Here is a 14267-nt window from a genome sequence, read left to right as displayed (position 1 = left end):
TAAGCTCCTGAGGATCCAAGTCAAAGACACGCAGCCATGAGAGTCTGCGCATCACTGTACCTTGAGAAGCTACTTGGGATGCCACATCAAAAGTGTCTTAAGTACCCCTGGCCAGGAATTTGCGACACACCTTCTGCTGCCTGTCCACCTGGTGAAAAGGTTTGGCGAGCTCTGGAGGAAGTGCTTCGACCAAACTGGACAGTTGCCTCACCGAGTTCCGCAAGTGGATGCTCGTGTAGAGCTGGAAAGTTCAATCATTACGTTTTTAATCATTGTGTTACCTTTGTAGTTGAAATATTTTTATTGAACACACAAGTTGGCAAAAGATCAAAAATGAATTTCAAAGATACAATTACCCACAAATAACATACATTCAAAAACAACAATTTTAAAAGCAAATTATCCCTCCCCACCACACATTGCTTCACTGCATCTGATCTGTAGGTCTGTAGGCCTAAATTCCTTTATAATGGACTCCCACCAGGCACACGTTTACAGATTTACCCCTGTAACAACAAAGTAATGAGATCATCCCAACTGGATGTCACACAGATTTCACTGGTTAAAATTTGTGATGAGAACTAGCAAACTGCCACAGGAACACACACATCAAATTCAAGAACTCACTATAATTGAGCCAGTTAACAAAGTTAAAGTAGATTTAGTATGAAGTAAACAGGGGGGTTAATTTCTTATTGTATTCACGCCTATGTTTATTTCCAAGATGTTATCTTGTGATATTAATGCAAAATTTCATAAATAAGAATGTAAAAATTTTTAAGAAACAAATGTAAATACAGTTTCCCGCTAAGAACTGGAATCAAATGGATCCAAGCAGAAAAAAAAAAGAGATTTATTAAGGTATATAACTAAGGGGACCTTTTATCAATCCACGCTAGAAAGTGGCCAGCGCTGTGATTAGTGTGTGGGTTTGCCGTGCGCTCCAGCCACTTTCTTGCTGTGCCCTTACCGCCACCTGTTTAGGAGGCTAGGCTCCCGTGCTACTAATTGAGTAGCACATAGTAATGTGCCTGCGCTACCTGATTAGCACAGGCATGCCTATTCTCTGCCCCAGACATGCCTCCATTGGCTCTATCCTATCTATCTATACATACATACATACATACATACATACATACAAACATACATACACACACAAATATATATTTTTTTATGTGAGAGTTGAGTGGGAAAATATTGTGGGACTCCTCAGTGCACCCCATATTAGTGTCCTTTTACCATATAGTAGGCCCGTGTTAGACCTACCACGCTTTAGTAAAAGGGCCCCTAAATCATAATTCCTGAAAAAGCTTGGTTCCCTCTATCTCATCACAAAAAACAATCTCTGTAACCTGCAAAACGCCTCCATAGAGACAAGACCTCCCTAGTTCAACACCTTCATGTGTAGACTTCTTTTTGCTTTCAACAAACTTCTGTAACAACAAAAAATATCTATTCTCACAGGTAGCAATACATTTACAGGGAAAACGACTAAATACCTGTGCGCTTCCTGGGCTACAGCTAGAAATGTCTAGGAAGCTCTACTTGACCTAGAAAAATTGCTGTATGGTATTGAGAGTACAAAGTGAATATTTTATCTTTATCCTGCTCAAATACAAGTGTTACTAATAAAGTAGTCCTATTAGTCTATTCAGCCCCAGGTTTCTCAAGGATGGCCGACACTTCAAGACTATCTTGATGGCCGTTCGTAGTTGGTGGAGTGGTTTGTCTGGTTAATTCCGATAACGGACGAGACTCCTCCATGCTAACTAGTTACGCGACCCCCGGCTGGAATACAATAGTGACCAAGCTACAGACTAAGTTCTGGATAAAACAGAACTGAGTAAAACAACAAAGGATTTACAAACATGGACATACAGTGGTGGAAATAAGTATTTGATCCCTTGCTGATTTTGTAAGTTTGCCCACTGACAAAGACATGAGCAGCCCATAATTGAAGGGTAGGTTATTGGTAACAGTGAGAGATAGCACATCACAAATTAAATCCGGAAAATCACATTGTGGAAAGTATATGAATTTATTTGCATTCTGCAGAGGGAAATAAGTATTTGATCCCCCACCAACCAGTAAGAGATCTGGCCCCTACAGACCAGGTAGATGCTCCAAATCAACTCGTTACCTGCATGACAGACAGCTGTCGGCAATGGTCACCTGTATGAAAGACACCTGTCCACAGACTCAGTGAATCAGTCAGACTCTAACCTCTACAAAATGGCCAAGAGCAAGGAGCTGTCTAAGGATGTCAGGGACAAGATCATACACCTGCACAAGGCTGGAATGGGCTACAAAACCATCAGTAAGACGCTGGGCGAGAAGGAGACAACTGTTGGTGCCATAGTAAGAAAATGGAAGAAGTACAAAATGACTGTCAATCGACAAAGGTCTGGGGCTCCACGCAAAATCTCACCTCGTGGGGTATCCTTGATCATGAGGAAGGTTAGAAATCAGCCTACAACTACAAGGGGGGAACTTGTCAATGATCTCAAGGCAGCTGGGACCACTGTCACCACGAAAACCATTGGTAACACATTACGACATAACGGATTGCAATCCTGCAGTGCCCGCAAGGTCCCCCTGCTCCGGAAGGCACATGTGACGGCCCGTCTGAAGTTTGCCAGTGAACACCTGGATGATGCCGAGAGTGATTGGGAGAAGGTGCTGTGGTCAGATGAGACAAAAATTGAGCTCTTTGGCATGAACTCAACTCGCCGTGTTTGGAGGAAGAGAAATGCTGCCTATGACCCAAAGAACACCGTCCCCACTGTCAAGCATGGAGGTGGAAATGTTATGTTTTGGGGGTGTTTCTCTGCTAAGGGCACAGGACTACTTCACCGCATCAATGGGAGAATGGATGGGGCCATGTACCGTACAATTCTGAGTGACAACCTCCTTCCCTCCGCCAGGGCCTTAAAAATGGGTCGTGGCTGGGTCTTCCAGCACGACAATGACCCAAAACATACAGCCAAGGCAACAAAGGAGTGGCTCAGGAAGAAGCACATTAGGGTCATGGAGTGGCCTAGCCAGTCACCAGACCTTAATCCCATTGAAAACTTATGGAGGGAGCTGAAGCTGCGAGTTGCCAAGCGACAGCGCAGAACTCTTAATGATTTAGAGATGATCTGCAAAGAGGAGTGGACCAAAATTCCTCCTGACATGTGTGCAAACCTCATCATCAACTACAGAAGACGTCTGACCGCTGTGCTTGCCAACAAGGGTTTTGCCACCAAGTATTAGGTCTTGTTTGCCAGAGGGATCAAATACTTATTTCCCTCTGCAGAATGCAAATAAATTCATATACTTTCCACAATGTGATTTTCCGGATTTAATTTGTGATGTGCTATCTCTCACTGTTACCAATAACCTACCCTTCAATTATGGGCTGCTCATGTCTTTGTCAGTGGGCAAACTTACAAAATCAGCAAGGGATCAAATACTTATTTCCACCACTGTATGAACATGACATTATACTGTGAATTATAGAAATGCTGCTCATGATGTCATGTATGCAATGAAGTTTGTTGTATTGTGAAAAACAAGTATAATACCAACATCCAGGGCGCTAGAGCAAGATGTGTAGGTATTTTTGGAATTTTAATGGAATGGGTTTGAAATGGTATGAATGATTGGGTGAATGTGTTGGGGATTTCTAATAACAATTGTTTAATAAAATGTTGTAGTAAAGTATTTAATAAAGATTTAAATAATGAGTGACGGTTGTTGTGGTTAGTCTACAAGACTATCTTCTGAGATGTTAACTCTCTCATGCGCTCCTTGCCCAGATCTCGCAGGCAAAAAGTAGCATCTACCAATAGGAGGGATTAGGTCAGGATCTATCTTCTTCATAAAGTGCCTTTTCAAGGTGTATCTCGAGAGGCACCTTGAGAGAGTTCTCAAACCTCAAATTGATATTCCTCAATTTGTTCTCCAAGATCTCAATCCTCCAATTAGAGATAAGCCTATCCTGAACCAAAGCGGCTAGGGCTCTTCAGCTTGGAGAAAAGGTGGCTGGGAGGAGAAATGATAGAGGTCTATAAAATAGTGAGTGGAGTTGAATGGGTAGATGCGAAGAGTCTGTTTACGCTTTCCAAAAATATTAGGACTAGTGGGCATGCGATGAAGCTACAATGTAGTAAATTTAAAACAAATCGGATAAATTTTTTTCTTCACTCAACGTGTAATTAAACTCTGGAATTCGTTGCCAGAGAATGTGGTAGTGGATTTTCCCCAAGTCCATAGATCATTATTAAATGGACTTGGGGAAAATCCACTATTTCTGGGATAAGCAGTATAGAATGTTTTGTACTTTTTTTTGAGATCTTGCCCGGTATTTGTGACCTGGATTGGCCACTGTTGGAAACAGGATGCTAGGTTTGATGGACCTTTGGCCTTTCCCAGTATGGCAATACTTATGTGCTTATGTTGTTTTACTGACTGTTCCACTTTCTTCACCTTCCCAGTTGAATCACCAAGGGGCTCATTTTCAAAGCACGTAGACTTACTAAGTTCCATAGGTTGTCTAAGTGCTTTGAAAATACGCCTCCAAGTCTCTCTTCCTGCTGAGATTTGTCCACTTCCGACTTATTTGCAATTGCAGCAAGATCCAAGGAAATTTTAGATACTGAAGCTTACATATGAACCAGCACATTCCAAATAGCCTCAAGAGTGACCACAGTGGGTTTAACCAGATTGTTTTAAAGTTAGCACCCATCAGCAGTTCCCCAACTTGCTGAGCCTGAGCAACAGTGCTCACAGATATTAAATTCTATCCCAGGTTCTTATTGATGGAGTGTCTTTTGGTGGTGGTGGTTTCTTTGAGTACATGCTCTTTTCTTCTTCTTTTTTCACCCAATCCATTTCTATTTAGATTTTGTAGTTCCATTCCTATTTCCTTTTAGATTGTACACAGCTTTGATTTTATTGGAAAGACAGTTAAGCAAATGATCAACAAACAAAACTAAACTAAATGCACGTGCCTGCATGTGACGTTTATGTGCATAACTTACAGGATCCTGTAAGAAGCCCGTGTAAATGTCAGCCCTGCCTATGACATGGCCATGCTCCTCCCCTGTGAATGCTCTCCTAGCAATTATGCGTTAAGCTGTTCTAGTGTGTATTTACAGTGGTGGAAATAAGTATTTGATCCCTTGCTGATTTTGTAAGTTTGCCCACTGACAAAGACATGAGCAGCCCATAATTGAAGGGTAGGTTATTGGTAACAGTGAGAGATAGCACATCACAAATTAAATCCGGAAAATCACATTGTGGAAAGTATATGAATTTATTTGCATTCTGCAGAGGGAAATAAGTATTTAATCCCTCTGGCAAACAAGACCTAATACTTGGTGGCAAAACCCTTGTTGGCAAGCACAGCGGTCAGACGTCTTCTGTAGTTGATGATGAGGTTTGCACACATGTCAGGAGGAATTTTGGTCCACTCCTCTTTGCAGATCATCTCTAAATCATTAAGAGTTCTGGGCTGTCGCTTGGCAACTCGCAGCTTCAGCTCCCTCCATAAGTTTTCAATGGGATTAAGGTCTGGTGACTGGCTAGGCCACTCCATGACCCTAATGTGCTTCTTCCTGAGCCACTCCTTTGTTGCCTTGGCTGTATGTTTTGGGTCATTGTCGTGCTGGAAGACCCAGCCACGACCCATTTTTAAGGCCCTGGCGGAGGGAAGGAGGTTGTCACTCAGAATTGTACGGTACATGGCCCCATCCATTCTCCCATTGATGCGGTGAAGTAGTCCTGTGCCCTTAGCAGAGAAACACCCCCAAAACATAACATTTCCACCTCCATGCTTGACAGTGGGGACGGTGTTCTTTGGGTCATAGGCAGCATTTCTCTTCCTCCAAACACGGCGAGTTGAGTTCATGCCAAAGAGCTCAATTTTTGTCTCATCTGACCACAGCACCTTCTCCCAATCACTCTCGGCATCATCCAGATGTTCACTGGCAAACTTCAGACGGGCCGTCACATGTGCCTTCCGGAGCAGGGGGACCTTGCGGGCACTGCAGGATTGCAATCCGTTATGTCGTAATGTGTTACCAATGGTTTTCGTGGTGACAGTGGTCCCAGCTGCCTTGAGATCATTGACAAGTTCCCCCCTTGTAGTTGTAGGCTGATTTCTAACCTTCCTCATGATCAAGGATACCCCACGAGGTGAGATTTTGCGTGGAGCCCCAGATCTTTGTCGATTGACAGTCATTTTGTACTTCTTCCATTTTCTTACTATGGCACCAACAGTTGTCTCCTTCTCGCCCAGCGTCTTACTGATGGTTTTGTAGCCCATTCCAGCCTTGTGCAGGTGTATGATCTTGTCCCTGACATCCTTAGACAGCTCCATGCTCTTGGCCATTTTGTAAAGGTTAGAGTCTGACTGATTCACTGAGTCTGTGGACAGGTGTCTTTCATACAGGTGACCATTGCCGACAGCTGTCTGTCATGCAGGTAACGAGTTGATTTGGAGCATCTACCTGGTCTGTAGGGGCCAGATCTCTTACTGGTTGGTGGGGGATCAAATACTTATTTCCCTCTGCAGAATGCAAATAAATTCATATACTTTCCACAATGTGATTTTCCGGATTTAATTTGTGATGTGCTATCTCTCACTGTTACCAATAACCTACCCTTCAATTATGGGCTGCTCATGTCTTTGTCAGTAGGCAAACTTACAAAATCAGCAAGGGATCAAATACTTATTTCCACCACTGTATGGACTTGCAGTTAAGCACGCTACTTCCATTTATGCCTGTCGATGTTAGTAGTCTATGAATTTTAAATATGAAAATGGTGCTTAAATTTAGGTAACCTGTTACAGGATGAGAGGGGGGTATTGAGCAGGTAGTTTTTTTTTGTTTTTTTTTTTTAATAGGCCATTTCTACGTCCTAATTCCAGTTCCCAAAAGTCATGTTCTTGTGTAAAGAGTATTTAAAAATTGCCCACTCTATACATGGAGAAAAGATAATGAGATTATAGTGGAGGGAGTTTGCATTGTTGATTGTTCATAAAGTACCCACAGAAAAGGCAGGCACAAAGCTCTGCAGGTTCTCGAAGGGAAAGGGGGGGGGGGGTACGTATTTGACTTTGAAAACTGGTATAAAACTTCAGAACTTGTGGATGAAAGAACCCTCTGCCTCTGTGCCTGAATGCACTGTTTTGACAGTTGCCCCTTTTAACATAGTTATAACATAGTAGATGACGGCAGAAAAAGACCTGCACGGTCCATCCAGTCTGCCCAACAAGATAACTCATATTTGCTGCTTTTTGTGTATACCCTACTTTGATTTGTACCTGTGCTCTTCAGGGCACAGACCGTATAAGTCTGCCCAGCACTATCCCCACCTCCCAACCACCAGCCCTGCCTCCCAACCACCGGCTCTGGCACAGACCGTACAAGTCTGTCCAGCACTATCCCTGCCTCCCAACCACCAGTCCCGCTGCCCACCACCGGCTCTGGCACAGACCGTATAAGTCTGCCCAGCACTATCCCTGCCTCCCAACCACCGGCTCTGGCACAGACCGTACAAGTCTGTCCAGCACTATCCCCGCCTCCCAACCACCAGTCCCGCTTCCCACCACCGGCTCTGGCACAGACCGTATAAGTCTTCCCAGCACTATCCCCGTCTCCCTACCACCAGTCCTGCTTCCCACCACCGGCTCTGGCACAGACCATATAAGTCTGCCCAGCACTATCCTCACCTCCCAACCACCAGCCCTGCCTCCCAACCACCGGCTCTGGCACAAGACCGTACAAGTCTGTCCAGCACTGTCCCTGCCTCCCAACCACCAGTCCCGCTTCCCACCACTGGCTCTGGCACAGACCGTATAAGTCTGCCCAGCACTATCCCCGCCTCCCAACCACCAGCCCCGCCTCCCGATCTTGACTAAGCTCCTGAGGATCCATTCCTTCGGCACAGGATTCCTTTTAGAGGACAAGCTTTGCAACCAGTTGGGCATCATCCGTTTGAAAGTTAGCAGTTATATGGGTAATAAGATGTGAATGCAGTTAATTGCTGTGTTCTAGAAACTTTCTGTGTAACACTGTTTCTTTTAGAATATAACATAGCATTTTCATTGGGATGATTTACTCCTGGCTGTTCCTAATGACATCACCGTATGTGGTTCCCACAGAAAGACAGTATATCAAATCCATGACCCATGATCTTACATACTGTACACTGCCTTGAGTGAATTCCTTCAAAAAGGCGGTAAATAAATCCTAATAAATAAATAAATAGTAGCATAGTAGATGATGGCAGATACCTGCGTGGTCCATCCAATCTGCTCAACGAGCTCCTAGCATATGAAATGTGATATATTCATACTTGAACTTGATCTATCCATGCTATTTTCGGGGCACAGATTGGGGGGAAACACAGAATAAGATGCGTTTTACATATCTGCAAGCTCATGATAGAATTCCTTTTGTAATTTTTGTCATGCTTGGAAATGTTTTCAGTTCTCATATTACACCATGATGTCATTGTAGGTTGATACAGGTTTCAGTTATGCTTGAAACGGGGAACTTCCTAGCTGAATTTGGGATGTTGCACATCTCTCAAATACATTCATCTGTAAAGTGGAAGATGGCTGATGGTTGGCTTGATACGCTGTACGGTCAAAGGAAAGGGAAATGACTTGTGCTCTTTTCCAGGTCCGTCCTTGTGCCCCACTACTGGCCTGGCGCGATGGAGAGCTCCTCCGTGGCATCGGCCTCCTCCGAGGCAGGAAGTTGTCGCTCCCAGGAGATCGAGGAGCTGGAAAGGTTTATCGACAGCTATGTTCTTGAGTATCAAGTACAGGGAATATTGACTGACAAGACAGAAGGTGATGAAGAGAGTCCGAAAACACAGACCAGCATCTCACAGGTGGGCAATGTTTTTATAAAATGGAATTTCTAGCTGGCAAGCAAGCTGATTGGGCTGAGGATAGAGTGTAGCAGTTAAAGCACTGGGCTGTGAGATCTTGAGAACTTAGTTGAAATCCCAATCCACTTTTCTCTGCATGGCCTTGAGCAAGCTAACTTACCATAGGTTGGAAACTTTTTGAATTAGGAATCTAGTAAGTATTGATTAGTGCTGCAGAGCGTTGGTTGCACAGTTAAAAATTGTTCAGGGCTTGGTGGTCTTTATCTACTGTTAGTTTCTGTACTTTTTAGTTAATGAACACCATAACTTTTGCTTGAGCCAACTGGCGTAGCCCAAGAGCCTTCACCTCTGGAACTATCAAAGTAGATCATGGATGAATTGTTCTTTTGTGTTGTACTTTATGTAACCAACACCTCCCATTATTATCTCCCGCTGATCTTTACACGACACTTTTAAGCAAATATCTATATTACATACATAATATAAACATCGCACATTAAGCCAACATAACACAACCATAAAGTGTATCTAAACTAACAGATTTTGTTAATGTATATATTTATCTATAAAAATAAACCCAACTTAACCCTATCACCCACAGACTTGGCAAAGACTTTATTAAAAAGAAAAGCTTTCAGCTTTTTCATAAAACTCCAAATAAGTAGTCTCCTTGCTTACTTCTAATTGCAGCTGCTGTAAAGGTTGTATACAGTCTGGTATAACAGGTACAGGATCTTTTGGCTAAGATGACCTGCAAGGTTGAGCCATGAGTTGAAGATGGCCCTTCTTGCTTTTTTGGTTGATCGTGACAACATGTAGAATATGAGGAAATAAGCATTAACCATGACCAAAGGGGATTAAACCTCTTAGTAGAGGTGCTTTGCGATATGAATAGTAGGCTTGTGTGACTTATGGTTGAGGTGCATTGTCAAGGACACACAGGGAAGCTCATGTACATCATCTCCTTGCACTGTTGGCTACAACCAGGATGGCATAATCAGTTTGTCCCTTGCATCTTTTCATTCTTCTCTTCCATCCCATCCAAAGGTCTTTGTAAGGGGGTCGATATTCAAAGGGAATTAAGTGGGCAAGAGAGGCTCCTGCCCACTTAAAACCTGATCAGAGGACTGTCCCAAGATATTCAGTATATCCACTCAGTGATCCAACGCTGATAATAATTACTTGTTCTTAAACAATCATTAGCACAGCCATCAGACGGTCATAATCTCATAATGTCTGTACTACAAAGCCTCAGCTGATGACTCGTTTCACACTGGGAACTCACCCTCGTGATTCATCAAAATTATCACTGGCTTTTCACTTATCACTTTACTATATCATCACCTTTAATATTTTTAGTATACTTGCCACTACATAAAAGTATTATACTGCTACTTCTGCTGGTGCAGACATGGGCCATGTTTCGCTGCGATTACTGCTGCATCAGTGCATGGTCCTTCACCGTGCGTTAAACAGCTTTCTCTCTTTCCCTTAACAAGTAATTATCAGCTCTGGATCATTGAGTGGATATATTTTAAGTACCCCCCACAGTATTAGGTTTTGACTAAGGGCCCTGATTACTAAGGTACGCTAGTGTTTTTAACACGCCTACACTTAACGTGCGCGCGCTAACCATGTAGGCGTCTATAGGGATATTGTAGGCACGTACATGATTCACACACGTACATGGTTACCGTGCGTTAAAAATGTTAACGCGCCTATAATGCTGCTTAGTATACAGGGCCCTAAGTGTGATCTTCCAAAATATTAAGTGGCACTGAGTTGCATGGTGCCTCTGCATATCCAGAGTGACTGCTCTGGCACTCCGGTTAGTGCTGTTGTGTGGTCCATGGGGGGGGGGTTGGGGGGTTGGGGGTGGAGCCAGCAATTATGTAGGTATCGGCAGTATTTGGCGCCAATGCAGATAGGATTGCCTTTTGCACAGTTCTGTCTTTGCCCATGTAGTTATGCGGGTGCCAGCACTGAATATTGGCTGGCACCCACTTAACTTTTGGGTCAACGGTTGACCCTAATATTCAGTGCTTGCACTCAGAATAGCTTGGCATTGAATATTTGTTTTTATGTTATTTATTTATTTTCCCCATTTATGTTCTACCTATAGCTAAGTGGATCACAATAAAAAAAATTCATTAAAAAATAGCATAAAAACATCACATTCCATATTTATTTATGTATTAGGATTTATTTACAGAAGGAATTCACTCAAGGCGGTATACAGTAAGAATAAATCAAGCATAGGCAATAGTCAATTAAAAATATTCAAATAATACAAAATATGGCATAGTCTACTACTTACAATGTCAACACAATACGTAATAGAACATTTTAATTGACAGTAACGGGTATAAGCAAAGAAGGAACATATAGATAGGTAAGAGAGTAAGAAGAGTTAGAAACTAAGGTGACTAATTAATTTAAAGAAAGTTGCACATGAGGTCAGAGAGTTGGTTAAATATTATCTCAGCTAGGGTAGGAGTGGATAAACATGTCCTGCTGCATTATGTGCAGCCCGTGTCACTCCTTGTGTGTGTGAGTGAGACTAACAAATTAGTTACCTCTTCCATTAAAGGCCTGGTTGAAGAGCCAAGCTTTAACCTGCTTTCTGAAGTACAGATAGTCTTGTGTTAAGCGGATGAATATCCTGAAAACCCAATGGGACTAGATGTGCCCTGAGGACTGGGTTGGGAATGGCTTCCCTATCCTTAACAAAAAGTATGCTGAAGTAACTTTGCTCACCAAAGCATCTGACCACCTTTCCTATCAAGGAAATGCAATAAGAAAGAAATGAGTTTTTAGATGTTTCTTAAGGTGTGCCATATATGCACATAGATGCAAATATCCAGCTAAATGATTCCATAATAATGGACCGGCCACTGAGAAAGTGACAGCCTTTGTGTCTGCATAATGTCCCTTACATAACTTTGCAACATTTTGCATTTACTAATCTCAGGGAGCGTGCTGGTTGAATCAGCTTTACTACCCGATGAATGAGTGTTAAGTTTTTTTAAACTGGATTCTGCTTGCCACCAGTAAGTAACCAGTGAAACTGTCTCAAAATAGGTGTTGCATGTGTATACTTAGCAATTAACTTCACCACAGAGTTCTGAATAACCTGCAGGGCCCAGGAACATGATGCTGAAATCCCCAAGTATAATGCATTTGATCTATCTAATTTAACACTGAACTTTGAACCACCATCCTAACCTGAAAGCATAGGTTTCAACTTACTAAGCATGTGAAACTGTGGGTTGACTGTCGTCCAGAAGAACTATAGTAAGAGCAATGCATATTAAAGGGATGAGTCTTTTCCACTAATATTGGACAATAAGTATGTTTCCAACGAAATTAATTGACTATACACCGTCTTTGAAGAAGCCAACCAGACGATCAATGTGGAATAATGATTCAGATAAATAATAACTGGGGATAATCAGGTTAATACCACGTTTCTTTGTTTATTGTTTAATTGATCTTGTCTTGTTTCACTCTCCCTATTTATTTTGTGGTCTAAGAAAGAGAAAGATTGTATATAATCCATTTATCTAGTTGAGATTGTTTTCCTCTAATATTGTATTAATGTACAGTCATCTGTGTATTACTGTTTGCAAGTGACCCTTGTAAAATGAAAAATGATAAATAAATGATTTAAAGGGATGAGTCTTGACAAGTATGAGCCAAAGTACTTATTAATTGGATGATGGTATTCTCGGTTGGCTGCTCGGAATCTTGTGTGTACGGCTTCCGTGCTAAACTGCTAATAAGATGCAGACTTAAGCCCACTATATACAACACTTCTCAACAAAATAAAAATGATTCATCTGAGTATCCTTTCAGTCCATTCTTAAGGAAAAATATTGCAGAGTCCTGTGGATTTGACTTTGTCCATATTACATATCATACTGCTTAGTCTGAAGTTGCAGCATTTGTTAGGTTAACTTCACAGCAAGCTCTGTCTGCAAACAGCCATGGATGATTCATGTTTAGCTCTGTCCATTTAAACTCCAACTGTGCCCCAGAAATACTTCACATTCTGCCTTTTATATAGGTAGAAACATACTTTCTGATCGCATATTGGCTAGACCAAATTTATTTGATCAGCGGTAGGGAGGAAGATTGTCTTGATAACTCCTGAAATTATCCATGCAAATCTTTCGACTATCAGCCAACTTGAAAGTGCTTGAGCAAACTGTGCTATCTTACTATGCAAAGTCAGTAGACACTTAGAGGCAGATGCAGCAACCAAACGTAAAAAAATCTAAATCGTTAAAGTCCCTAACGATTTTAAAATAACGAAAAATGCACCAAAAAAAAAAGTCACACATGCTGAGATCGGTATTGAAACGTACAATGTATCAAAGAATCACAATACAGATCGTTAATCGGCCCCCAAATCATGCGCAGAGCAGCCAAGCGTTATGTTAGCTGCTCTGCGCATGCCACAAACAGTCAAAACACAGTCAAATCACAAGCACATGGCTCCCAAATCAAAAAAAAAAAAAAAAAAGGGTCGGGAGGGGGCAAGGGCGCTCATCAGGAGCGTCCTGTACGGACGGCCTTGCCCCCCCCCCGCTGCTCCCCACTTTCCGCCGCTCCCCCCACCCCGAAAAAGCAAAATTCAAGCAGCCCCTGCCCCCCTCCCTTCCTCGCTACTCTCTCACCTCAGCTCCGCCTCCCGACATCCTCCGTCCTGTGCCCCGCCCCCTTTTGGGGTCGTCGCCGCCATTCCCCTCCTCCATCGGGCCCCCCTCCCTCTTACCGGGCCCGTGCAGCGCCTCTCTCCTCTGTCCGAAGGCGCTGCACGGGCAAGAAGAAAGCCTGATGCCTGCCTTCGCCCAGCTTCGATGGCGCGTCTTTCTCCTGCTGGGCCCGCCCCCGTCTGACGTCGGTAACCTACGTAGGTTACTGACGTCAGACAGGGGCGGGCCCAGCAGGAGAAAGACGCGCCATCGAAGCTGGGCGAAGGCAGGCATCAGCTGTCTTGCCCGTGCAGCGCCTTCGGACAGAGGAGAGAGGCGCTGCACGGGCCCGGTAAGAGGGAGGGGGGCCCGATGGAGGAGGGGAATGGCGGCGACGACCCCAAAAGGGGGCGGGGCACAGGACGGAGGATGTCGGGAGGCGGAGCTGAGGTGAGAGTAGTGAGGAAGGGAGGGGGGCAGGGGCTGCTCGAATTTTGCTTTTTCGGGGTGGGGGGAGCGGCGGAAAGTGGGGAGCAGCGGGGGGGGGGGGGCAAGGCCGTCCGTACAGGACGCTCCTGATGAGCGCCCTTGCCCCCTCCCGATCCTTTTTTTATTTTTATTTATTTATGTTTTTCTGACGTCCTTTGGACCAATCACAGCGCTTTTAGCTCTGCTAATGCG

At 43.5% G+C, this 14267-nt stretch overlaps 1 protein-coding gene across 1 annotated transcript in view; it reads left to right on the top strand.

Moving 5' to 3' along the window:
- Window positions 1–14267, top strand: part of CTIF (cap binding complex dependent translation initiation factor) — a 531105-nt gene that overhangs the window by 56703 nt on the left and 460135 nt on the right. Inside the window, exon 2 of the mRNA XM_030192931.1 lies at window positions 8676–8889. Within this exon, the coding sequence (XP_030048791.1) occupies window positions 8710–8889 (180 nt within the window). The 5' untranslated portion in view covers window positions 8676–8709. The remainder of the gene's footprint in view (window positions 1–8675; window positions 8890–14267) is intronic.

Source organism: Microcaecilia unicolor, chromosome 2 (genome assembly GCF_901765095.1).
Source record: "Microcaecilia unicolor chromosome 2, aMicUni1.1, whole genome shotgun sequence".
In the NCBI taxonomy this organism is placed as follows: Eukaryota; Metazoa; Chordata; class Amphibia; order Gymnophiona; family Siphonopidae; genus Microcaecilia; species Microcaecilia unicolor.
Note: the sequence above shows the minus strand (reverse complement) of the source record. Positions and strands in the feature narration are given on the sequence as shown.